Source organism: Podarcis liolepis (assembly GCF_965112155.1).
Source record: "Podarcis liolepis genome assembly, chromosome: 13".
Lineage (NCBI taxonomy): Eukaryota > Metazoa > Chordata > Lepidosauria > Squamata > Lacertidae > Podarcis > Podarcis liolepis.
The window spans coordinates 39,664,017-39,691,310 of NC_139573.1; the positions used below are offsets into that span (position 1 = coordinate 39,664,017).

At 41.9% G+C, this 27,294-nt stretch overlaps 3 protein-coding genes across 3 annotated transcripts in view; all 3 read right to left on the reverse strand.

Moving 5' to 3' along the window:
• The window catches only part of LOC310690482 (vomeronasal type-2 receptor 26-like), a 56,423-nt gene that overhangs the window by 26,102 nt on the left and 3,027 nt on the right, over positions 1 to 27,294 (reverse strand). The window contains exons 3-4 of the mRNA XM_083469441.1: positions 24,868 to 25,150; positions 23,201 to 24,064 (exon numbers count right to left, since the gene is read on the reverse strand). Of these exons, the coding sequence (XP_083325567.1) occupies positions 23,201 to 24,064; positions 24,868 to 25,150 (1,147 nt within the window). The remainder of the gene's footprint in view (positions 1 to 23,200; positions 24,065 to 24,867; positions 25,151 to 27,294) is intronic.
• On the reverse strand, positions 1,439 to 8,538 carry LOC310690670 (vomeronasal type-2 receptor 26-like). Its single transcript, XM_083470099.1, has 4 exons — positions 7,424 to 8,538; positions 5,902 to 6,129; positions 3,958 to 4,084; positions 1,439 to 1,609 (listed from the first exon to the last, which is right to left on the reverse strand). Exons 1-4 carry the CDS (start codon positions 8,216 to 8,218, stop codon positions 1,578 to 1,580), a joined length of 1,182 nt encoding a protein of 393 aa, XP_083326225.1. The 5' UTR covers positions 8,219 to 8,538; the 3' UTR covers positions 1,439 to 1,577.
• LOC310690693 (vomeronasal type-2 receptor 26-like) lies at positions 14,968 to 19,855 on the reverse strand. Its single transcript, XM_083470173.1, has 3 exons — positions 19,709 to 19,855; positions 17,671 to 17,893; positions 14,968 to 15,873 (listed from the first exon to the last, which is right to left on the reverse strand). The coding sequence occupies exons 2-3, from the start codon at positions 17,837 to 17,839 to the stop codon at positions 14,972 to 14,974; spliced, it is 1,071 nt and encodes a 356-aa protein (XP_083326299.1). The 5' UTR covers positions 17,840 to 17,893; positions 19,709 to 19,855; the 3' UTR covers positions 14,968 to 14,971.

A 27,294-nucleotide genomic window follows, 5' to 3' on the forward strand; every position in this document is an offset into this window, starting at 1 on the left:
CTGTGCTGAAAAAGTTCAGTTGTTTCTCTTGTTGCTCCTTTTTTGCAGTATTTGTCTGAGTGGTACAAGGTCACATTCCATTCCATTCCGCTGTTATCAAACTAACATGTGAACCTCAGCCATAAATAACTCACAGAGTGAACTTTCCAGACTTCCGCCATTAAATTCCTCTCTGCAATTCATTCTTGGCACACAACACACCGCAAAATCTTTCCTCATATTCAGCCTCTCTTCAACAACTGTCCAGCTTTGGGTCATTTTTTCTTTTCCCCACTGCATTCCCCCAAGCAACACCCCCATTTAGAAGTGGTTGTAAATAAAATCCATTCACCCTCAGCTGAGGGGGGCAGCATAGCAAAACCTTATTAAATTCCTTGTAGAGAATAAATTGGGAGCCCCCACCCCTCTTTTCAAAGTAGCAACTACACACACCTCTTCATTGTGTAGAGGAGGACAGCAGAACAAAAAGAAAACCATAAGAAAGTACAAAGCACCTTTTCCTCCCCCTTTCCTTTCACGGCTGTTGTAGGGATTCTCAAACTTCCGAAAACCGTTCAAAATACCTTCCTGATTCTTTGGGCAGCTGATTAATTGCAGCCCATTTGCATATGTTGCTTCAGGAGCACCTCTTGATTAATGCCAATTATCCAGATTAAGGAGGAACCTTCCACAAAGCATGCCAGTAACAGAGGCTTGTCCATGGCAAGGACACACTTCTAGATCACTCCTGTTCTGCCTTCTAAATTGGCAGACACAGAACTGCACGACACTGCAGGATGCAGTGAACTCCCCAGACCCCACTGGAGAGCATCGAGAGGATTTATGCCTCATTTCCTACCTCTCCCATGCCTGAACTTCTTCACAACCCCTGGAGACCTGCGAACAACCGCCATTGATCGTGGGCTTGCCCGGAAACCTACCATCTTATAAATATAAGGCCATTAAAAACCCTAAATTTTTTATCTACTAAACTTAAGTAAAAATGAACCCCACAAATGGTCTAGCAAATATTATCTGCAAGTACTGAAATAAATGAGACTTGTTTATCACGATACTAGCAGCTCAACTGAACCCTTTCGTACTTTAAAAAGGATTTGGAAGGAACAAAGAGATGAATCTTTTTTACATAAAAAAAATGCCTCCCAATATATTGTTTTCTCGTTTGGTTTCTAATCAATCATTCTCTCATATTCTACTCAGGCCTCAATATTTTGTGGTATCCATTACAGCTTGTTTTCCAAATGCACCATGGAGTCCAAAAATATTAGGGAACCTGTCTCACAGAGACCACAGAGAATTGTTAAAGAAATTGCATATAGCAATCGCAGCTAAAAACACTCACAATATAGTTATATAATAAGGATAATGAGAAATCATATTGCCCATTTTCTACTAGAATAAAAACAGAGATGATAGGATAATTTATTATTTCCTCTTTATTAACTTCTCCTTCCTGTTCAGGTCAGGTCTCAACACAATGATGTAGCATTTTGGGAAAAAGATGGAGCCCAGTAAGCCAGCACTGGAGGCCAAGATGGAGAAGATCTCCACAGCCACCATGTATTTCCCCTTGGTGCTCAGGTAGACCGGAACAAATGAGATCCAAACACTACAAAACAACAACATGCTGAAGGTGATGAATTTGGCCTCATTGAAGCACTCAGGCAATTTCCTGGCAAAAAAGGCCACAACAAAGCTGAAAATGGCCAAAAAGCCTATGTAGCCCAGGACACAGTAAAACATGACAACTGATCCTTCGTTACAGCCTAGAATGATTTCCCTCATCACAGACTGCATGTCAGAATCAGGGAATGGGGGAGACATTCCTAACCACACAGTGCAAATGCCCACTTGGATAAGGGAACAAGAAATCACAATGACGCTTGCCAGTCTTTTCCCCACCCACTTCTTCATTCTGGATCCTGGTTTGGTGACCACAAAGGCCAGAACCACTGTGATCGTTTTGGCCAAAACACAAGAAACGGTCACTGTGAAAACAAGGCCAAAAGCGATTTGTCGGAGCAGGCAGCTCACTCTTTCTGGAGGGCTGAGGAAGATCAATGGGCAGAGAAAGCAGAGCAGGAGAGAAGTGAGGAGAGTGTAGGTGAGGTCCCGATTGTTTGCTCTGACAATGGGTGTGTCCTGATGTTTAATGAAGATGGCTTGGACCGCCAATGTGAGGAAAGAGAGAGAAAGAGAAAAACATGCTAAGCTCATCCCCAGAGGCTCTTTAAAAGACAGGAAGCTGATGGTCTTTAGAATGCATTGTGATTTGTCCCTATTTGGATAGTGATCTTCATGGCATGCAACACATTCATCCATATCTGGAGAGAGAGGAAAAACACTCAGATTTCAGATATGTTGCAGAGCAGCTACTAATGTTGGCAGTATCTCTTCAGGTTAGATTAGGAGTATCACAGAAGTTTCCAAACAGGCTAGACTCAAAGTGATGCACGAGAACCCCACCTCAGCACTGTGTGATGGGTTATGTGGGGTGTTCTGTACTGGCTTGCTAACTCCCCAGAAGCTGTGGGATAACCAGTCAGGCTTAAGTCTAATTAATGAATGAAGGGGTTAAGACCATAGAGTAAGCTATCCTGCCAGGCTTAGCTCATCTTGGGAGGTACTAGGTAATCAAGCCTCCGAGTCCTAAATCTACTTTAGAAGCTCAGAGTTTGATGATGTCTGAACTGCTTGCTCCAAGATCAGACTGCATGGCTGTTACAAGCCATTCTTGTGCTCCTTATACCAATAATTTTAGGTACTTTTATTATTGTAGCTAATCCAAGTTTTACTGCCTGGGTTTTCTTACTGATGTGTGGAAAAGCACACGAAATTGATATTTTAATAGTAGTAACCCAATTTTTAACTTACCAATGTGTGGTCTTTTGGAAAGAACTTAGAAGGGCATATTTTAAAGCTCTAACAGCTTATATTGCCATGTTTTACTTTTCTTAATATTTTTGATTTTAAATCTCTGCTGGGATTCTCTAACCAAAGAGTAATTGCCCCATACCTGGATCTTGGCATTCTCCTTTATATACCTGTTTTTTCCTTGTCACCAATAAAAACTACATTGTGCAGTTTACTTGGTCAATGGGGCTAACAATAAATTCTATGAATTGTTCAGCACGGGAGCTAAGGAAAGTGTCTTATACTCAGTTCATTGCTCCATGTACCTCAGTATTGATTGCTGGATTTTAATCTCTGACAAAGATGAGATCTTTTATAAAACTTTTCTTGTTAGGAAAGTGTAATAATAATAGGGGTTGCTCGTGCGTAAGTTGCCGCCACTCCTGGCTATGTTGCCTGGTTAAACCTTTCTGTCTGGACAGCCCTTCACTTCGTGGCTGTTTCAGTCGCTAGCAGAATCTGTCAGTGGGCGTTTCTTAAACCTTTTCCAGCATAAAAGCTGTTTGACGCCAAGTCTCCTCCTACTCTCCCTGCGCGGAAGTCTTCTGCGCAGGGAGGGTGTGGGTAGCGGAGGACCCGTGCTCTCCCCGCTGGTGTCCGGCGAAGAGTCCTGGAGCCCTCTCGCCGATTCCCCCATCTGCCCCCCTTTATCCCTGGTGTTGCGCTGATTTCCTTCCCCAGCTGATGAGCTGCCTCTCTCCCTGCTGGGTCCCTCTCCAGCATCACTTGGGAGCCTTCCCTCCGCCTCTGGCTCCGATGTCAGTTCCCTGACAGAAAGGTCCATATTCCTTTATGGGGGCTGTCTTCCAATAGGGATGGAGGAGAAATTTCATTTCGTTGCCCTTTGAATGGGAAGCTTGTCTAAATTGCACTCCTTTCACCAACACATAACCCAAATACTGTTGTCTTGAAGTATGTGCAGTTCTCTAAAAATGTGTGCTGCCATTCTCCAATCAAATAATATGTACCAGTTATTTGCTTAATCTTTTCAACAACTTCTAACATGACGTATAGTTTGAAAGGTATACCTCTTGTGTCTCTTACCCTTTTGGGGTGAAATCTTGCCTTGAGGACATGGAGCACAATTATAGCAGCAGAATGGCTCCCCCTCCTTCTTCTCCTTGCTGGAACCAGGAGGACAACTTGGGTTGCACACAGAAAGGGGTGGAACCTGCCCATTTAAATAAATGCTTTAAAATTTTAGCAGACAGAAATTCATAGCACGTTTGCCTTCCGTTTCCCAACCCACAGCTAGAAGTAAGAAGACACTAAACTACTTATTCCAAAGGCAGGACCAAACTGATCATCTTTGAGCCCCCTTCAGGCATTCAAAAAGCAAGCAGGAGGGCTCAAACTGGGAAGGGGATTGGGGGCTAATTTTCACCCGCTCTTCCCATTTTGTCTCCACCAACAATTTTACCATACTGAATGGGAAGGTCTGAAATAATGAACATGCTTAGAAGTCTCCTTGTGATTTGTAACTTTGTGTGATTATCATGGTTCCCAAATATGAGGAGGAGGCTTCTAAACGACTTAGCCAAATGCAGTTAGAAGTCCCCTTCACACTTGCTGCCATGCACAGGAAGGCATTGTGGGTGGAGTTTATGCACTGAGCATGCCCAGCCTTTCTTAGTTTGAACCCTCACAAGTTCTTTTGGGAATACTGGAGAAGGGCTTTTATTTTTAAGATAAAGCACACCGCTGATCTGTCCTGGAGGCCCAGACTGCATTGCTGCTCAAAGTTGGCTGCTAAAAGGTAAAGGGACCCCTGACCATAAGGTCCAATCGTGGTGGACTCTGGGGTTGCTGCGCTCATCTTGCTTTATTGGCCGAGCGAGCTGATGTACAGCTTCCGGGTCATGTGGCCAGCATGACTAAGCCACTTCTGGCGAACCAGAGAAGCACATGGAAACGCCGTTTACCTTCCCACCGGAGCGGTACCTATTTATCTACTTGCACTTTGACGTGCTTTCGAACTGCTAGGTTGGCAGGAGCAGGGACTGAGCAACTGGAGCTCACCCCGTCGCGGGGATTCGAACCGCCGACCTTCTGATCAGCAAGTCCTAGGCTCTGTGGTTTAACCCACAGCGCCACCCGCGTCCCTTGGCTGCTGTTTGTCCCTAAATGTGCTGTTTTCTATAAACAAAACCTTAAAAGGCAAATAGTATATGGGGTAGAGGACTGGAAGGAAATTGCGGTACTTCTTTTATTTAGAGGTGCAGGGTGCGGCATTTTGGAAAGGACAAATCAGTATATTTCCTGTCTAAATGAATTTCATATGTTTAATCAGTCCTTTTTTCCTGGGGGGGGGTGCAGGAGTACGCATACCTCTAAATATTTTGTGAATCTTTCTACCTTTGTCCATTTACTTTATTTATTTTTCCCGATTTGAACTATAAAACGGTGGTTTTGAGTCAAAATGAGAGTACCCCTAAACATTTTTTTAGAAAAAAAGGCACTGTGTTTAATCATAAATACACTACATCCCATTTCCACATTAATCCACAACTAAATTCACATATGAATGTCTATCTTATCCTAATATTTGCATTTCTAAGTTTCTTTTATCTTGCAATATGTGTTTTTCAAACCATGTTGGTCCTGCCCATTTAAATGAATGCTTAAAAATTTTAGCACAGAGAAATTAAGAGCATGTTTGCCTTCTGTTTTCCAACCCACAGCTAGAAGTAAGAAGACACTAAACTACTTACTCCAAAGGCAGGACCAAACTGACCATTTTTTAGCCCCCTTCAGACACCCATGAAGCCACAACAGGAAAACCACAAGAGGGAAGAGCACTTTTGTACTCAGTTCCTGTTTGTGGGTTTACCACAGACAGCCATTGGCCTGATCCAGCAAGCTCATGGAATGGAATGCAGAAAATGTTTTGAACCATGCTGGAAAACCAGGTATGTGCTGGGCTGATGATCGATAAGTGTGTAATATTTTGTTTTCCTATATCTCATGGATGTTGGAATTATGCCCCACCTGGTGAAAACTTCTGTGCCACACCATTTGGTTGTCATCAGTGGAGAATTCCTGACCTGGGTCAGCCTCCACATCCACCCTTCCAACCTTGACTCTCACAAAGGAATTATTTGGGAAAGTGACCATATTAGTAATATCAAAGCCAGCTTGTGCTTCCCTGTTCTCACCAAAAGATACCGTTTCTCCAGCAGAGTTGTTAAAGGAGACACTCCTAAGGAAGGGATGGAGCTGCATTGAAAGGAAAACAGAAACTATGAAGTAATGCCTCCAAATGGTCAGTATTTTCTGGGGTGAATTTCTCCACATGAGGACCTTATGCATTATATCTTGCACTGTCCGTTATATAACGATGCAAGAAAAAGATTTTTGGTACCTATAATGACAGGGTCCCCTGGCCAGAACCCCCTTGACATGACGTTGTATCTCCTTGCAGACACAGATAAGTATGTGACCTGGCGGGTAGCACTTTTTGCAACTGCTGCTAGGAAAATTAGAGCAAATTATATAGCCAAGGTAGCCATTAACTGTAAAGGAGATGAATTTATTTGATCCCATCTATCTACCTCAGCCTATGCTCTATCTTTGTCACCAAACTCTGAGTATAAATTGCACACTGTATTAATTGATATTGTTTTTAACATTAGTGACCATGTGATGATTTTAACGTATGAATTTTATTGTTTAATGTTTTTATTTGTACATTAGGGTACTTTTATAGCTTTGTTTAGAGTATGTAATGTTTTAATAATATAAATGTTTTAAGTCTTTTTTTACCAATTCAGTATATTTTCTTTTAATTGTCAAATAATTCTGTGTACATTGCAGCAGCCTTTGGCTATGTGCAATAAAACTGACTGAAACTGAGAATTTCTCCACATACTATGCACATGCCAGAATATTAGGTTTGCAGAAATAAAAGCGCCTTGTCACATGTTTTGTGGTTTTGAAAATGGTTGGGGACGTGACCACTAAGTAAGCTTTGTGCAAGCAAATTTCAGGAAAAGTGAGAATCTAGAGGTACCCAAAGCTACTCTCCTCAAAATCACTACCTTCTTCAACTTTCCCTCCCTCAACCCAGAATTTCCCATGCCGGTTTCTTTTTGAAGAATTCGTAGAATAAGAAAGTCCAGACTGATGGAAGGAAGTGTGGGAAGACAGTGATTTGAAGAATGTCATACGGGTAACGGAGAATTAATGGAGGTGTGGGAAGGTTACTATCTACATTAAATGGCAGTAAGGATGAGTCCTGTGTTGCAAGGGGCAATTACTTTTGATTTAATAATTGTTTTGTCATTTTCCAAAAGCAAGTGTTGAGCTCAAGATAACTTAAAATAATGTTTTCCTATCCAGCATCTTTTTTTTAACCAACATCCAGCATGGATGGACAAATTAAATGTCAATTCTGGGGTATTTACGGTTTTTAATTATTTATTTTATCCAATCAGAGTGCTGGGTGGTAATCTACACTAATTTCCAGGTCACTGTCCATGCCAAGTAAATTGTATCTCATTGAAGGCATTACCTGCCAAGGCTGTAGCATTTGAAGATCCTGTATCCCTCCTTCCACTGCTGCCCTGTATTTGGGCAACAACATGGCATGTAGAGCATGTGCTGTTGCATAGACAGCATTATAGACACTGTAGCTGTGGCCAGTCATGCTCATCTCAAAACCAGATGAAGGGAGATCTTCCAGCTTCTCTTCTCCAGTGCAGGTTCCACTGGCCTGCTCCTCTGTATTGGAGTTTGGAAATAAACAGAGAAATACTTCTGCCCAGAACTGCTTGAGAAAGCCATTTCCATTTGCCTCAAAAGGATTTTGGACCTCAAGAAAGGCTTTGAATCCTTGTACCACATTTGAATGAACTGAAAAGGAGAGGGAACCCTGGAAGACTTGCATATCCATCCTCATTTGAAAGGCCAATGCTGTGAAATCCAGCTGTGCTGTCAGAATCCATACCTTGCCCACAGATGTCTTGGTCACACTTTCCAATTCGCCTAGTGCTACCATTATTCGCAAGCCAAGCATGGACTTTGTTTCTCCATAGAAAACAACAACTTTGGCCTTACTTCTCATAACAACATGATAGATTTGGATCAACTGGGAATACATGGCATAATACCCAGCCAAATATGTGGTTTTCAGAGTTTTCTCTGAGAAGGCCAAGCAAATACCTCTCTGGGACAGCAGAGGTTTCAGGGTGTGAACAAATCTCTCTCCACTGTCATTCTCTCCACTGAGCAACCCAACCCACGTCCAACCAAAGTGCAGAAGTAACTCAACAATCCCAGTGTACTGATGGGCTTCATTGGGCACCATCCGGTAAAAGGGAGTGGACTGGGTTTGTTCAGCATACTCTAGAGCAAAGGAACCATAAGTGAGCTAGAAGGAAATAAAGGGACATCAATATAGTAGAAGGAATTGGTATCTGCATCTCTAGCGGCTGTTGTGGCAAAGACAGTTGTAATGACAGTAGGCATTTACCTCACTTTCCCATGGACAAGGGAGTCAAACAAAAGCATCTTCCCTAGACTCTCTGGCCCATGACGCAGTGATATAGCAGCATGCCAGGGACGGGAAAGGATGAGACGCCAACAGCCACTGGTATGAGGGCATTTCCAGATTATCTTATTATTGAATATTCATTATGATTGGTTTTCACAAAGTTTGTGGGGCGGTTAGATGATGTCAGCTATTTATTTAGCATTCATTCTAATTTATTTGCAAGGCAAGTCCACTTACCTACATTGCAGCCTGGCCATGGCCCCATGTCAGCAATCCGGAGGCCGCCTGTGGAGAACTGCAGGCCTGGGTCCAGGGATTTCCCAGGGGGCAGGCCTAACCAGCCAATGAGTATTGCAGAAACCCAGTTCTGAGCTGCACACTTTAGAGAGATGGGGCAGGTGGCACAGGGGAACTCAGGTAGATCTGAGGGTGCTGCCAGAGAACCACATAGCTGAGGGAAAGTGGGCTGGGTATACCTCAATTAATGATAGGTTGCAGAAATGTTCCGCCAATCCATGCAGTACTCCCTGAGTTGTATTAAATTGCTCGAGACTGGTTTTCAGTTCGGTTAGGGGACTCCTAACTTGGTACAGAGACAGCTGGCACACTTTTGACATATGGTCCAAATTCCAGATTCAGTTCAGAGTCCTGATATTGACTTTTAAAGCCCTGAATGGTTTGGAATCCAGACACTGAACAAACTGCCCTCCTTTGTAAGTCATAACTAATTCTCTGTTGCACAAAACCTATTGTGCAGAACCTCTGGATAGAAAAGATCATGGTGAATGAATGTGAAATCCCCAAGGCCGTATCTTACCTGTGGGATCTTGTAGACGCCCAAGATGTCTGCCAAGTAGATGGAGGTATCAAAGTCAAGTCCCCCAATAACTGCCATCAGATGTTTCTGGGTGTTACACTTGTAGTTGGGTACAATTGTGGAGGGAAGTTTCAGAGCGGCCGAGTAGGTCATCCTTTGATTGAAATAACTGTCATAGATGTGGAATCCCAATGTGATATTAGGCAAGATCTTGGGGTTCTCATTGATCTCCTTGACAGCAAAGGCCAAGGCCAAAATATGCTGGTAGTTCTTTGGCACCACACTGCAAGGAGAATGTTATGCTGTATCCTTGGGAGATATGCTACGGATTTTTTTTCAGACCTCATGAAAATTCTTCAGCATTTTAGTGCAATTTTCTCCTAATACACACATTTTATGCAAATTTGCCTAATATACACATATTTACATATTTACACAAAAATAATGTGGTTTTTGCGTGCTACTTTTACTAATATATGCATTTTGTGGACACTTTACCCCAGTATATGCATTTTTATATACATTACTTGCCTTGAGAACCACGTTGCAAAATTTAGATAAGTGTGAATTTTGAAGGGTGGCTGTATTTTGGTTCTTGCATTGTTTTGGAGCATGCAAATTTTGGCAGGTTCATGTTTAAATGTGAGCTGAATATAATTTCTCCCCCACCCCCACCCCCATTTCTCCCCCACCCCTAATAAGGCAATACTGATATTTTCATAGGGGTCTTACATGTGCTTGATGACACTTTCTAAAAACTCATCATTTTCAGTTCATGTGACATATTTTTAACCAGGACTTTGTTCTAAGCCTGACTTAAATAAGAACACCTGGGATGATGAAGAAGAAGAAGAAGAAGAGTTTGGATTTGATATCCCGCTTTATCACTACCTGAAGGAGTCTCAAAGCGGCTAACATTCTCATTTCCCTTCCTCCCCCACAACAAACACTCTGTGGGGTGAGTGGGGCTGAGAGACTTCAGAGAAGTGTGACTAGCCCAAGGTCACCCAGCAGCTGCATGTGGAGGAGCGGAGACGCGAACCCGGTTCACCAGATTACAAGTCTATCGCTCTTAACCACTACACCACACTGGCTCTCATTTGGACTAAATGCAGGACTAAATAGGCCAGAAGAAGAGGAGGAGGAAGAAGTCCACCTCAGAGGAGAGGTGGGCTTTTAAGAATCTTCATTTCAAACTCTTTTGAGGTGCAATTCAATATTCAGAGCAAAGAAGGGCTTCCTATCTCATCGCTAATGCATTCTTTTCTTTACACACTTTTGAATCAGGATGGAATAATGCTAGCAGGGCTTAAAGAAGAACACAGAGACAGGAGGATTTCTGTTTCCTTCTCCACTCCTACCTATCACCCCAGCACACTGTAGAGCAGGTCAGGGCTTCCAGAGAACATGAAAGCAAGAAGAATCCTGCTGTACCATTACAAAGGCCTATTTAGTCCTGCATTCTGTCCTCTAAGTGGCCAACCAGATAATTATGAGAAGCCCAAAAGGAGGATCTGAGTGCAGCAATGCTCTACCCACATACAATTTTTAACAACTTGTATGCAGCAATCATAACTAGTATGCAGCAATCATAACTAGCAGCCACTGATAGTCCTATTCTGCATGGCTTTGCCTAATCTTCTTTTAGGGCCATGCCAGTTGGACACCACTTGGACACCACCACCACAACTGGTATCAACACATCCCATAATTTAACTGTGCATTGTGTGAAGAAGCACTTTCTTTTGTCAGTCCTGATTCTTTCACCATTCAGCTTAACAGAATGAACAAAAAAAATCTAGTCATATGAAAAAGGAAGGAAAACTTCCCTCTATCCACTTTCTCCACAGTGGGTATCATTTTATACGCTTCTATCATATCTCCTTTTACTCGCCATTTCTCTACACTAAAAAGTCTCAAATGTTGTGACCTTTCCTTATAGGAAAGTGGCTTCAACCCCTTCACTATTTTGGCTGTTCTTTCCAGACATGGAACTTTAGAAAATTCAGGGCAAAATTAAGTGTGAATGAGCCCTTCTCACTCTTCTCTTGATGCCTCTCCCCCCTCTCCACTCACAGATCTCTGTCACTTTCCTCCTCATCTCCTCTCAGCCAACCCCAACATAAAGCTGCATGCAGCTTTGCACAGAAGGGGGATGTAATTTATTTTCCTTATTCTCCTTTTTTTTGCTCTCCCTCCGCATATATTTTTTTACTTTATCATCACCACCACCATTATTATCATTTTCTCTGGCACTTGCGGGCAATGGGCATTGATCTTCAATCAGGGAGGTGTCGGGGTTGAGGGACACTTCAGTTTTTCCTACAGCAGCAAAACATCCAGTGCCAGCTCCTCCCTCAACTACTGCAAATGTTTTCCCACATACACACCACTGCCTGGAAGTAAATCCCACTTAAATCAGTGGAACTTGCTTCTGAGTAAATATACTTAGAGTTGGGGAATGATTCTGTACCATCTGGTGATTTGATATTTGAAGTTCTTACAGGAGATTAAGCAGTTGAGGTGTGGCTAGCATTTCACTGAAGTCTTCTTTATCCAAAGCAACAAAGAGGTGAGAGGTAAGTCCACCAATGATGAGGTCACCAGGCCAGTAGTATTCATGTGGAATCCTAAGCATATAACTGATGGTGCAACTAGTCGTATGTTTGCACACTGTATGTGGCAAAAGGAAGAGAATGGGCAGAATAAACACCAGCATACTGAGGAAAATGTTTTCTCTTTTCTGACACCCTTATTTCCATCTGGAAAATGCCCATTTGCTTCAGAAGCAACCTCACTACAAAATTCTGCCTTGGCATAAACAGCACTTATCTACCAATAAGCAGATTAAAATCCTGTCTTACAACTCTTCCAGAGAAAAGCAGAAATCTAGTTTTTTACTCTTCCCTCACCCTTTGTTTGGAATGGCAGGAAGGGTTTTTCTACCCAGTTAAAGACTTTTGCTTGTGTTCTCTGAAAATCTATGGGGACCTTATCCAAAGGAGATTTGGTCATGACAAGTGTGATAATTACATATGAGGTAATAACTAGGTCCCTTTGTGTGAGGAACAGCAACAGAATGGAGTAAAGCATGTTTGTGACATTTCATCAAAAGCAGCCTGTACTGGATAGATCAGATGGGGCTCCACTGGATACTAACCCTGCTCATCCCAGCAGACTTTGCTAAGGAATTTTTCATTAAGTCTCTATCATAAGATAGAGTATTCTATTTCTTTATAGTAAGCAACAGACAATATTGTCATGGTTTACCACAGTACATAATTTTCTCGTTCTTGATTATTGTAGTCACTGATTTAGCGATTAAAAAAGAAATTTTAAATTTTAAATTTTATTCTATTATCCCTTCTGATTTAGGGGTGAGGTGTCTTGTTTGCTGAAGTTCATTGATCAGTATATTCCAAATTTTTCTCATAATTCTCATTACTTTTATTGTGCATTATTATTGTGAGAAAGCTTTTACACTTCTTCTCAAGCTTTATGATCTCATTCATTAGATTTCCTTTTGTTCCCTGCTGTCAGAGAGCCCTCGGAGTACTCTGAACTCCCTGCCATGAGCCCCACCAGCGATGCTGAGCTGGAGGAAAGGCTGGAGGCTGAGCGTGAAGAAGAAGGCTCTGTAGAGGAAGGAGGAAAGGAAGACAACAGGAGAGGTTTGTATTCCCAGCCCACGGAGGGGGAGGGGGACCTTGTCTGGGAAAGAATGCAGGAGGAGGGAGCAGAACAGGCAGAGTCAGAACAACTGGAAGGCTTCAGGCTCGGAGGCGGAGAGGGCCCAGAAGTCTCCGCACGCAAGTCGTTTCAGGAGATTAATGGAAGGTCATAAGAAGGTCGTAAAAGCACCTCAATTCCTGTGTTTTTGCAGGAAGCAGCAATTAGCAGCGCCAACTGAGAGTTCCAGGGAGGACTGATTTATGAAGGCTCTCAGAAGGTTTGTGTAAATCGTAATAAACTAAAGATTATAAAACTGTTGGAGTCTCGAGACTTCTGTTTGCAGAGAGATCTAGTCACACTTCCCTCACAGCTGCTTCTTTTTACATGAGAGAAATCAATAGGCCTCATACTTGTGCTGACATACCATTCTTGCTGATATGTCAGCAGCATTCTTTTTATAGCACTTCCTGCTCTGTAAGTATAGGAGGTCTAAGATTGGACATAAATGTTTCTAAACCGTTAATGAACTAATAAACCTAGAAAATTACTTAGAAAGAGATGATCGGAAGGCAGCTTTATTTATTTTTAAAAAAATATTGCTTTCTTTCATTCACTTTATTATTAATTGCTCTCTGATATTCTGGTCAGGTCTCTAATGTAGCATTTGGGAGCTTGTTTTGTAGTGTTTGGATCTCCTTTGTTCCAGTGTACCTGAGCACCAAGGGGAAATACATGGTGGCTGTGGAGATCTTCTCCATCTTGGCCTCCAGTGCTGGGTTACTGGGCTCCATCTTTTTCCCAAAATGCTACATCATTGTGTTGAGACCTGACCTGAACAGCAAGTCCAAAATGATTAGGGAAACCTATCTGACAGTGACCATAGAGAATTTTCAAATAAATTGCACATAGCAATTGCAGCTAAACAAAAAAATATAATCATACAATAAGGATAATGGGAGATTATATTGCCCACATTCTACTAGGCGGGGGGGGGAGATGATAGGATAATTTATTATTTCCTCTTTATTAAGCACTCCTTGCTGTTCAGATCAGGTCTCAAGACAATGATGTAGCACTTTGGGGGAAAGATGGAGCCCAGTAAACTAGCACTGGAGGCCAAGATGGAGAAGATCTCCACAGCCACCATGTATTTCCCCTTGGTGCTCAGGTACACTGGAACAAAGGAGATCCAAACACTACAAAACAACAACATCCTGAAGGTGATGAATTTGGCCTCATTGAAGCACTCAGGCAATTTCCTGGCAAAAAATGCCACAACAAAGCTGGCAATGGCCAAAAAGCCCATGTAGCCCAGGACACAGCAAAACATGACAGCAGACCCTTCGTTACAGCCTAGAATGATTTCCCTCATCATTGAGTGCATGTCGGAATCAGGGAATGGGGGAGAGGTTCCTAACCACAAAGTGCAAATGCCTGCTTGGATAAGGGAGCAAGAAAAAACAATGAAACTAGCCAGTCTTTTCCCTGCCCATTTCCTCATTCTGGATCCTGATTTGGTGGCCACAACCACCGTGATCGTTTGGGCCAGCACACAAGAAACAGTTACTGTGAAAACAAGGCCAAAAGCCATCTGTCGGAGCAGGCAGCTGACTCTTTCTAGAGGGCTGAGGAAGATCAATGGGCAGAGGAAGCAGAGCAGGAGGAAAGTGAGGAGACTGCCTCCCCCCCCAAAAAAAAACCAAAACAGTTTAAAAGGGCCCTTTACCAAAATACGCATTCCCAAAGAAGATTGAGTTTGAACACACCAAAAATTTGGATCATTATAGTTTAATCTTAAGACCACATCAAAATTTTGTTCTCGGAATATATGGGAGATTTAAGGAATCTATATAAAGTTAATGTACTAGCAGAGTTTTATTTATGGTATAATTCCTAGCCTTTGACAGCCTTACACCTCAAGAGAGGACAACAACAACAACAACAACAACACCACAAAGGACACAAAACAATTACAACCAAATAATACAAAATAACTATATGATAACAGACAGCAGAGAAATAAATACTATATTAACTATAGTGTGGTATGAAAGAAAAGACAGGCACACTAGAATATATTACAGTTTCCTCTTTATTAACTGCTTTTTGTTGTTCAAATTGGGCCTCAACAAAATAATGTAGCATTTGCGGCCAAAGATGGAACCCAGTAAACCAGCTCCGGAGGCCAAGATGGAGAAGATCTCCACAGCCACCATGTATTTCCCCTTAGTACTCAGGTACACTGGAACAAAGGAGATCCAAACACTACAAAACAAGAACATGCTGAAGGTGATGAATTTGGCCTCATTGAAGCTCTCAGGCAGTTTCCTGGCAAAAAAGGCCACAACAAAGCTGACAATGGCCAGAAAGCTCATGTAGCCCAGGGCACAGTAAAACATGACAACTGACCCTTCGTTACATTCTAGTATTGTTTCTCCCATCACAGAGTGCATGTCAGTATCTGGAAATGGTGGGGAAGCTCCTAACCACACACTGCAAATACCAACCTGAATAAGGGAACAAGAAAACACAATGGAGCTTGCCAGTCTTTTCCCCACCCATTTCTTCATTCTGGATCCTGGTTTGGTGGCCACAAAGGCAAGGACTACCGTGATGGTCTTGGCCAGCACACAAGAAATGACCACTGTAAAAACAAGGCCAAAAGTCATTTGTCGGAGCAGGCAGCTCACTCTTTCTGGAGGGCTGAGGAAGATCAATGGGCAGAGAAAGCAAAGCAGGAGAAAAGTGAGGAGACTGTAGGTGAGGTCCCGATTGTTTGCTCTGACAATGGGTGTGTCCTGGTGCTTAATAAAAATAGCTATGACCAATATTGTTAGCAGAGACAAGAAAAGAACAAAAACTGCCAAGCTCAACCCCAGAGGCTCTTTAAGAGACAAGAAGCTTATTGTCTTTGGAATGCATTGTGATTGGTCCTTGTTTGGATAACAATCATCTGGGCACTTGACACAGTCATTCATGTCTGCAGAGAAAATAAAACATTCAGATTTGTTATTCATCGGAGAGCAACTTCTAATGCTGCCATTATGGAACGCTTAGGATTAAATTGGAAGTATCCCAGGTAGACCAGATACAATGTGATGCATGTGAACCCCACCTCAGCAACGTATGTTGGGGTATTAGAAAAAGATTATGGTGGCTTGCTTACTCCCATAAATCACGTTGTGTGGTGTAGGTGGGCAAGACCCATACCTTGTAGGCTTACATCACATGGACAGGGGTGGCAGCAACAAATACATCTTCAATCTTCCTAGTATTGATTGTCCAGATCAGGAACAAAGGACATTGTCTTAGACTAAGTCAAACCATTGATGCATTATTATTTTTTTACTTCAAGGACCATGTACCTTTATCGGTATGCATCTCGGGGCTGTGTTTCTGTAGAGCAGGGGGAGAGGCGGCAGCAGGAAGTCCCATTAGCTAAAGTGGTGCTTCAGGTTAAGAACAGTTTCAGGTTAACAACGGACCTCCGGAACGAATTAAGTACCGTATTTTTTGCACCATAACACTCACTTTTTTCCTCCTAAAAAGTAAGGGGAAATGTCTGTGTGTGTTATGGAGGGAATGCCTATGGGTGGCATGCCTACGGATTTTCCTCCTCTGAAAACTATGTGCGTGTTATGGTCGGGTGCGTGTTATAGAGCGAAAAATACGGTACTTAACCCGAGGTGCCACTGTATATTAGTCAAATGTTTGCAGCGTTTGAGACTTTTTAGAGAAAAGGCTAGAAAAAGGTTACATGGTAAAAGTTTGGAAAACCATGCATGGCATGGAGAAATTTGTGGACATCCAAAAGCTATTGTTGGAAGAAGCAAAGGTTGAAAGATTCAAGGATAAAATAAAGTACTTACTCATGGAGTGCTTAGTGGAACTTGTTGCTACAGGAAGCAATGATGGCCAGCAACTTGAACAGCTTTAAAAGTATATTAGACAAACTCATGGACAAGGCTACTAGCCACTAATTCCACTGTCAGAGGCATGCCTCTAAATACCATTTGCTGGAAATCACAGGTTGGCAGAGCAATGTTGTGCTCATGGCCAACTTGTGGGGTTGCCACAGGCATCTAGTTGGCCACTTTGTGGACAGCATGTTATCATCATCATCACCATCACCACCACCATCATCATCAAATTTCTATACCACTTTATATTTTAAGGGGGGGGATCTAAGTGGCTTGCAATCTCCTTGAAAACATCAGGTAAAACAATCCAGAAGAAAACATTACAGAAGTTCAATATAAAGTATATATTCAAAGCAATATATCATCTTAAGATGTCTAAATAAAATATTACAAAGGAGGTCAACTACAGAATGCACATTTAACACAGCAAAGTTAACAAAAATACTGTCTTAAAGGAAACATTACTAAAAAAAGTCAAACATAAAATGCAATTTTAAAACAGCGTAATTAGCAAGGGAATAAAATATTATCAGAAGCATGCTGGACTAAATGGGCCATTGGCCTTACTCAACAGACTCATCTTAAGTTCTTAAAACTGGATACAAAAATTGGTTTAGTGGGAGGGGGCGCTATACTGACAAATGCTGACAAATACTCATGAGAATATTTTTAAAAATATATTCACAAGTTGTTATAGAAATGTGGAAAATTGAATTCAACCCCGGTAAAAAATTATAGCCTTTATTTAAATAATAAATATATTTAATGATAAATAAATAAATAACAAGTACTTTTGACTTCTTCCACTCCATCTAATATGACAAATATTTGAAAAGTATATATCTTGTGTCACTTACCCTTCTGGGGTGATATCTTGTCTTGGGGACATGGAGCACAGTCATAGCAGCAGAATTTTCCCCCTTCCTTCTTTTTCTTGTGGGATCCTGGAGGACAACTGGGGTTACATACAGATAAAGGTGGAACCTGCCCATTGGAGGAAACACAGAAACAATTTCGCACAGCCATTCACTTCAGTTTCTTTTCAGGCAGAATTCGGAAGACACGAAACTACAGTGGTACCTCGGGTTAAGAACTTAACCCGTTCTTAACCTGAAACTGTTCTTAACCTGAGGTACCACTTTAGCTAATGGGGCCTCCCGCTACCGCACGATTTCTGTTCTCATCCTGAAGCAAAGTTCTTAACCTGAGGTAGTATTTCTGGGTTAGTGGAGTCTGTAACCTGAAGCGTCTGTAACCTGAGGTACCACTGTACTCATTCAAAACTCAGGATCAAATGACTCATTCCTAGTCACCTTTTTTTTTTTTTAGCATGCTTACAATGTCCATCTTTTTGTGCAAAGCAGTGACACAGCCCAAATAAAATACCATGCATTGCTAGATAATCAAAGTGTTAAGACACATGGAGTCTTCCTGTAAATGCATGGAAAGGGCACTCAGTAGGGTCATATTCCTGGCTTTCCCTGGTGGGAAAAATTATGATAGGAAAATAATCCTTACTAATTCCTGCTCAGAGCTCAGTCTCTTTCTATGCCACGTAGCCGATGAGAAAGGTTGCTAGTTCTGTGCTTCCCAGATTCTGGCTGTCTTGTTTTTCATTGCTGATTACTGCTCCATCAAGTCTGAAGCTTTATGTAGGCAAATAATAATTTTATTCTTCCATTTCAGACTTCTGTGCTTATTTTGTTCCAAGGGATAACAAAGGGAAGATCCAGTCTGCTGGAGCATCCTGAATAATTGCTAGCAAGGTTAAGCAACCTTTGTCCCAGAAGTTATCACATTTTCAAAGGTATAGTAAATTTCAAACTCTGCTAACTGGAAATTAAACTCACACAGGTGAGTAAGAGGAAGGATAATTAATAAATAATATCCTATCCTACCCTCCAAAACCACCCAACACTTTTGAGATCTTTCAGAGAGTCAGGGCTTGTCCACACTTCTTCTTCTTCTCCTGCTGCTTTCCCCTGGATTGATTGATTGATTGATTGATTGATTGATACCCCACCCATCTGGCTGGGCTTCCCCAAGCACTCGGGGTGGCTCCCAATAGAATATCAAAAACATGATAAAAGATCAAACATTAACAACTTCCCTAAACAGGGCTGCTTTCAGATGTCTTCTAAAAGTCAGACAGTTGTTTATTTCCTTGACATCTGATGGGAGGGCGTTCCACAGAGCGGGCGCCACTACCGAAAAGGCCCTCTGCCTGGTTCCCTGTAACCTCACTTCTCGCAGTGAGGGAACCGCTAGAAGGCCCTTGTAGCTGGACCTCTGTGCCCGGGCAGAACGATGGGGGTGGAGATGCTCTTTCAGGTATACTGGGCCGTGGCCGTTTAGGGCTTTAAAGATCAGCACCAAAACCTGCTCTATTGCTGAATTGGAGCAAACATAAATTGAGTTTTCCACCGATTGATGCTTGCTCCAATTCAGTGTGTTTTGCTGGGGAAAACAGCAGAGCAAATGGAAAACCTCTCGGACCCATTTCTAGGAAGCATGGCAGATGCAGAAAACGTCTTGGGCCCGTGCTTTTTAGACACAGGAAAAGTGAAATGTGAATGAGCTATAAGCATGAGGGCTGAAATTGGAGAGTGGGGGTCAAGGGTTTGTATTCACTAGCCTTGGCCCCAATGTCCTCATACATGCTGAGTGTTCCTGTTCCAGCTCTGCTCTTTCTGGGTGAGAGGCCCCCGAGTCCTAATAAAACAAAAATGTGAACTATAGCTTCCAAGTTCTACACCAGGGGTCAGCAAACTTTTTCAGCAGGGGGCCAGTCCACTGTCCCTCAGACCTTGTGGGGGGGCCGGACTATATTGGGGGGGTGAACGAATTCCTATGCCCCACAAATAACCCAGAGATGCATTTTAAATACAGTGGTACCTTGGGTTAAGAACTTAATTCGTTCTGGAGGTCCGTTCTTAACCTGAAACTGTTCTTAACCTGAGGTACCACTTTAGCTAATGGGGCCTCCCGCTGCTGCCGCACGATTTCTGTTCTCATCCTGAAGCAAAGTTCTTATCCCGAGATACTATTTCTGGGTTAGTGGAGTCTGTAACCTGAAGCCTCTGTAACCTGAAGCGCATGTAACCTGAGGTACCACACATTCTACTCATGTAAAAACACCAGGCAGGCCCCACAAATAACCCAGAGATGCATTTAAATAAAAGGGCACATTCTAGTCGCGTAAAAACACATTGATTCCCAGACGGTCCGATAGCCGGATTTAGAAGGCAATTGGGCTGGATCCGACCCCCGGGCCTTAGTTTGCCTACCCATGTTCTACCCATGCTTCAGAGATTACCACACTTTGTTTGGGACAAACTGGGCTGATGATCTAGAGTATACTATAATATAGTGCTTTCCGGTATATTGTGGGTGTGGAAATTATGCTGTACCTGGGGAAAGTTTCTGTGCCACACTATTTTGTCGCCATCAATGGAAAATTCCTGACCTGGGGCAGCTTCCAGATCCACCCTTCCAACCTTGACTCTCACAAAGGAGTTATTTGGAAAAGTAATCATGCTGGTAATATCAAATCCAGCTTCCACTTCCCAGTTCTCACCAAAAGAAACTGTTTCTCCAGCACTGTTGTTAAACGAGACCCTCTTTAGGAAGGGGTGAAGCTGCACTGAAAGAAAAGCAGAAAGAATTCTGTCAAATTACTATTAGAATCATAGAGTTGGAAGGGACCGCAAGGGTCATCTAGCCCAACCCCCTGGAATGCAGGAATCTCAACCAAAGCATCCATGGTGGGTGGCCATCCAGCAACTGCTTAATACATCTTTTAAATAAACAGTCATATGAGAAATATGTAAAATACAAAGTTATAATATATTATGTTAAAGGACTAAGATAAAAACAAAGAGGGAAAGAAATTGCTGAATTAACTAACTGAAATGGAATACAAAAAAGGGAGGCGTGAGGAGGTCAGGGAAACAAGGAAATGAATGTAAGGTATGGAAAGACATGTATTTTTTTAAAGTGTTTTTTTATTTTTTTGTATTTTGTATTTTTTCTTTTATTTTTATTTTTGTCTTTCTTTTTCTTCTTTTTTAATTCATGTAATTCTTTTCTTTGAAACTTTAATAAATATCATTTTTTAAAAAGAGAGAGAAATATGTAAAATAACTAAGCAAGTATTGGAAATCACCCCAGAATTGGCCTTACTAAATATCTTCCAAGACATTTACACCACAAAGAACTCAAATTATATAGCCAAGATAACCACCAACTGTAAAGGAGATGGATTTATTTGACCCTATCTACATCAAGCTATATTCTATCTTTATCTTCTGGGAGATGATTTATAATGAAATGAAAAAGGTACTTAAATGTACTTTTCCTAAAAAACCAGAGGCCTTTCTCTTGGGCATTGTCGGCCAATTGGTGTTAAAGAAGGATAGAACTTTCTTTATGTATGCTACAACAGCAGCAAGAATACTCATCGCAAAGTACTGGAAGACACAAGATCTACCCACTCTGGAAGAATGGCAGATGAAAGTGATGGACTATATGACATTGGCGGAGATGACTGGCAGAATCCGTGATCAGGGAAAAGAGACGGCGGAAGAAGAATGGAAGAAATTTAAAATCTACCTTAAGGACTACTATAAACTTGATGAATGTTAGAATGTCGAGGTTTTCAGAAAGAAAGGGTTACAGCGATATAAGATTAGACTAAAGGAAAGATTAAGATGAAAGAGGTTGGAAAAAATATTTAGAAGTTGCTAAAAAATTATGCACATTGGGATGCAGAAAGGGGGGGTATGGGGGAGTCCCGGGAAAGAGGTTTATGAAAAAATGTTATGAAATTATACGTGTTTGTATGTCTTTTTATGTGTTTGTTTGTTTTAAAAATTTTGAAAAACCAATAAAAATTTTATATAAAAAAAAATATATTCTATCTTTATCACCAAACTCCAAATATAATTGCACATCGAGTTAATTAACATTATTTTTTTAATATATTAGTTGCCATGTGACGATTTTAGCCTATAAATTTTATTGTTTAATGTTTTAACCTGTATATTAAGGTATTTTTATAGCTCTGTTTAGAGTAGGTAATGTCTTGATAATATAAATGTTTTAAGTTTTCTGTATTAATCCAGTGTATTTTCTTTTAATTGTTGAATGATTCTGTGTACATTGCGGCAGCCTTTGGCTATGTGCAATAAAACTGACTGACTGACACAAAGAACTCATAACCCACCTACTTTCAACAGCCAGAAACATCATAACCAGACATTGGAGAGACCTGTCAGGAGTAAGCATGGACCAATGGTACCAAATAGTATGGGAAACAGCCTTACTAGAAAAGTTAACCAATAAACTGAAACTGACATGGGGACAAATAGAAGAAGACGCCTTCACCCTGGTATGGCTCCCCTTTATCACATACACAGCCCAACAAGACAATGACAAAAATCCACCAACAGCATACAAATCAATATGGCTAACCTGATCCAAAACACCCACCCACGAAAACAAAGATCACCACAGCCATACACAAACAAACAACTGCACCCTAGGCCAACCCCAACCTCTCTCACCACCAAAGAAACACAAGTGAATAGCAGAGAGCCTGCACAAACGACGCTGACACAAAACCCCACATATATTAAGTAAAATAGAAACATCGCCACCCGACCCCACCCCCACTCACCTTTCCCCCTTCACCTCTTTCCCCCTTTTCTTCCTAATGTCTCAGCAAATGAAACTGATAAAAAACAAATGAAACAGTAAAAAAAAGTTGCTTGAAAAGACAGAGAGAGACATTGCACATACTTTTGTAAACCAGTAAAATCTTTAATAAATAAGATTAAATAAATGGTCCCGTAGAATAGGAAACTATTACAAGGCCAAGAGTCAGAAGGTTGAAGCTTTTAGTTAAAGACACAATAGCTCCCAAAGTCCAAATAAAAGCTTACATTCCTGAACAAATACTCTAGCACTACTTTGGTTTTATAATTTGCTGCAAGCCTCCCAGTCAGATGGGCGGCACATTTTATGTTGTGGTGGTTGTTGTTGTTGTTGTCTTAATAAATTGCACTACAAAAAAAATGAGACACCACACACAAACAGGAAGGCAGCAGACATGAACACAAAGAATGTGTAGGGAAACAATGAGTGAACAAAGCATAGCAATTTCAGAATAAATGGTTAGTTTGGAAGCTGATTTGGAATCTATGAAGAAAATGCACCAGAGCTAAAATGAGCATTTGTTGCACTGAATAATGAAGGGAATCAGAAAGGAGTTGACCGACAAAAGTGGTGGATCATAATCAACAGTGATTTCCAGAGCATGTTTTACACACTGCTGGGTGTAATTTTCCTGCTCATGTCAAACAAATTGTATTTCATCAAAGGCATTACCTGCCAAGACTGCAGCTTCTGAAGCTCCTGCACCCCTCCTTCCGTCACTCCCCTGTATTTGGTCCTGGACAAGAACATGGCATGTAGAGCATGTGCTATGGCATAGACAGCATTATAGAGACTGTAGCTGTGGCCAGACATGCTCATCTCAAAGCCAGACGTAGGGAGATCTTCCAGCTTCTCCTCTCCAGTGCAAGCTTCACTGGCCTTCTCCTCTGTATTAAAACCTGGAAATAAACAGAAAAATACCTCTTCCCAGAACTCCCTGAGAAAGCCATTTCCATTTGCCTCTAAAGGATTCTGGAGCTGAAGAAAGCTTTTGAATCCTTGTACCTCATTTGAATGAACAGCAAAGGAGAGGGAACCGTGGAAGACTTCCATGTCCCACATTAGTTGGAAGTTCAATGCTGTGAAATCCAGCTGTGCTGTCAGAATCCACACTTTACCTTCCGGTGTCTTTTTCACATCTTCCATTTCACCTAGTGCTACCATGGTTCGAAAGTCAAGCATGGACTTTGTTTCTCCATAGACAATGACAACCTTGGCTTTACTTTCCATAATCACTTGATAGAGTCGGATCCAGTGGTGGTGCATGTTAAAATAATCGTCAAAATGTCTAGTTTTCTGAGTTCTCTCTGAGAAGGCCAAGCAAATACCTTTCTGGGAAAACAGATGTTGCAGGGTCTGCACAAATCTTTCTCCACTCTCATTATCTCCAGCAAGCAACCCAACCCAGGTCCAACCAAAGTGGAGAAGTAAATCAATAATCCCAGTGCACTGGTGGGCTTCATTGGGCACCATCCAGTAGAAGGAAGTGGATTGGCTTTGACCAGGAGCCTCTGGAGCAAAGGAGCCATAAGTGAGCTAAAAGGAAAAGAAGGGGCACGCTCCTTAACTAGTAAAAGAAACTGGTATGTACATCTGGAGTTGCAGTGGCAGCAATAAGGTGTCGACATGCCGAGGGCCGTAAGGCCAGCTGGCTAGCCCCAGCTGGGCTGTCTCCTTCCAGGCGTCCCGCTGCAAAGACCCATCGGCCTCTGCTCCGACGTAAATCAGCGACCCGGGCTTCAAAGCCAGGGCACACTATCAGCTGATCGAACTGCGCACACAGAATAGGCGTGAGGCTTGTGAAAGCATACTATAACTACAGATTTATTAATCATAAATCAGGACAAAGAAACATGTCGTCTCTCTCTCCGTCTTCTCAGAGAGAAAGAGCAAAGCAAAAGCAATACACACAACGGAAGTTCCCAGCAAGCTGTGCTGGAATGTAAACAGACATGTGACATGCAACAGTTCCACACATCTGCTCCTTAAGGTGGAATGGAAATTCTCAACATAAGGTTGGGGATTATTATTTTTTATTCAGTTCATATGAAAAGGCAAATCTAACTAGGTTACATTTCCCAAACAATGTGTAAACTGATACACAGCTATCCTTTGAAATTCACACTTCTCCCAAATTTGCAATGCATTGGGGACCCACCCACAGCACACACACCCCAGGTCAAAACCAAGGCAACCTCAGGAATAAACAAACCAGATAGGACCACGTTCTGGGATTATCCTTTCACACCAGTCACATATTTCTCCCAGCTGTACAAAACCTTTGAGGAGGAAAAGATAATAATGGTGAAACAGTTGATACCCCCAAGTCAGTATCTTACCTGGGGAATCTTGTAGATGTCCAAGATGGTTGCCATGTCGAGGGAGGTATCAAAGTCAAGCCCTCCAATCACTGCCATCAGATTTTTCTGGATGTCACACTTGTAGTTGGGTATGTGTGTGGAAGGAAGGCCCAGAGTGGCCTGGTAAGTCATCCTTCGACTGAAGTAACTGTCATAGATGTGGAATCCCAATGTGATATTAGGCAAGATGTTGGGATTCTCATTTATCTCCTTGACAGCAAACACCAAGGCCAGAAGGTGCTGGTAGTTCTTTGACACAACACTGCAATGAGAATGTTCTGGTGTATCCCTCATCAGGGATACACTATGCTTCTGAGAGTATTTTCACACTATTCTGCTGCTCTTCCAAGAATATCTGCTGAATAGGATGACACCCTTTTCCCATAAAATTATATTGATAACCTAGGAAACTGTAGGGAAATATTCCCTTCGCTGCCACCGCCATAGGGAAACAGCTCCTTCAGTCCCATTGTACATAAGCACAAGTTTGGATGTTTGTGCTTCTTTAATCTTCATATTTCAAAGTCTATGGAACTCTGAGCCACAAGAAGACTTAAATGTGACCCTTTCCCGCTGCCTCCCATTTCCCTAAGAATTCTTTCAAGCCTCCCAGAAGTTTGGCATGGCAAACCTGGGCATGGCATTGATACCAGCAATGGACAGAGAACCAATTTTAACTAATATTATTTATTAAAATGTTATTTTGTACTTCAGGTATACCAATGGGCACATCTCTCAGTTTTGGCTGCTCTCAATTTCTCCATTTTTCCAATCTAAAGTTGAGTTCTCCACATTTCCACATCAGCTGGCATTTTTTTAAAAAAGTCACGAAAATTCACCAGCATTTTCATATGAACGTCTCCTAATATCCATGTTTGTATGCAATTTACCTAATGTACCCATTTTTGTAAAGTGATTTCCCATAATATAATGCAATTTGGTATTTTACTTCACTAATTATGCATTTCTTTTGGAGACTTTCTAAAGACTCAACTTTATTTCTTTTGCATTTCTTTTGGAGACTTTCTGAAGACACTTTCTAAAGACTCAAGTGATGCTCTTATTGACGTTAGCCTCTGAAAGGCTTCTATCTCAGACCAAATTCTCTAAACCTCCATCCCTGCCAAATTCACCCACAAACTGCTCCAGTTAATCCTTCTCCTGGTAAGAACTAGACAGCATCTTAGCTGACCATAGCCTCCGGCTCACTCGTTCTGATCTTCAACACAAAATATTGTCAACACGCTGGGGTTAAGCAGCTTAATGTTCAGGCCTTGGCTGTCCACATTCACCTCAGCTTTCTCTGGTCTTTGCCTTACACCTCCCTCATCATTTCTCCTAACTGATAGTTAAGTCCCAAAACAGAAAACACAAGCCGACATATGCAAAACCTTTCTCAACAGAAGCAGCTTTTTTCATTGGTTCAAAGCAATATTGAAACGAAGAGAAATGGGTAGGCTACCTTAAGTGAGTCGTCCTCAACCTTCTCAAGCCGGCAGCATTATCAGGCTGGCTGTGCCAGTTTCTCCTAGTCTCAGGCTGTTAGTTTACCACATCAGTGGAGAGGTGAGCTTTTAAGACTCCTCACCCTGAACAATTCTGAGGCGCAGTTCAATATTCAAAACAGAGAAGGACCCCACACCTCATCAACAATGTTTTATCCCATTCACTCACTCTTAAATCAAGAAAGGTCAGTGAGTTGTCCTCAGGGTGTAGGGCTGAGGAAGGGGGAAGATTCTTCAGGTGAGAGCTGGGGAATTTTGTGTTTTATTGTGATTATTAATGGTGTTATTCTTAATGTTCCTTATCTCTCTGCTTCCTCTCTTCTTCTTCTTTTTACTCTTTCTCTATCTTTTCTTTTTCTTTTCTCTTGCCTTTTTGTCTTTTGATTTCTGTTTGTTCAAGATAGCATTTTACTATATTTTATATGCTGTATTAGTTTACTGTTCTTGGCCGCTCTGAGCCCAGCTTCGGCTGGGGAGGGCGGGATATAAATAAAAGTTTATTAATATTTTATTATTGTGAAAACTTTAATAAAATGTTTAGGGGTGGGGGGAAATAAATTAAGGGGACACCATTGCAGAGGTGCTGAAAGAAGAGCACAGAGTGGTTGATTTTCTCTTCTCTTTCCAATCCCCCCTGAAACCCTGTGAAGATGGTTAGGGCTTCCAGACAACACGGAGTTGAGAAGAGTCCTGCTGAATCAGGTCAAAGGCCCATTGACTTCAGCATCCTGACCCGTCAATGGCAAGCCAGATGCGTCTAGGAAGCCTGCTTGCAAGCCCTGAGGGGCAACAGTGTTCTCCCCAATTGCAGTTTTCAGCAACTGGTATTCAGAGGCATAGGCATACTGCCGTGAAAAGCAGAGGCAAAACAGCCATAATGGATAGTAGCCATTAACAGCTT

What these genes read in the sequence shown, in the direction of transcription:
- LOC310690693 (XM_083470173.1), bottom strand. Translation starts at nt 17,839, where the DNA reads ATGGCTGTGCGAAATTGTTTCTGTGTTTCCTCCAATGGGCAGGTTCCA. An exon ending in CAAGATATCACCCCAGAAGG is followed by an intron (nt 15,874 to 17,670) that starts GTAAGTGACACA and finishes TTTTCTCTGCAG; the next exon opens with ACATGAATGACTGTGTCAAG.
- LOC310690670 (XM_083470099.1), bottom strand. Translation starts at nt 8,218, where the DNA reads ATGGTGCCCAATGAAGCCCATCAGTACACTGGGATTGTTGAGTTACTT. An exon ending in AAATGCTACAGCCTTGGCAG is followed by an intron (nt 6,130 to 7,423) that starts GTAATGCCTTCA and finishes CTTTCAATGCAG; the next exon opens with CTCCATCCCTTCCTTAGGAG. An exon ending in CAAGATTTCACCCCAAAAGG is followed by an intron (nt 1,610 to 3,957) that starts GTAAGAGACACA and finishes GTTGTTTTGTAG; the next exon opens with TGTTTGGATCTCATTTGTTC.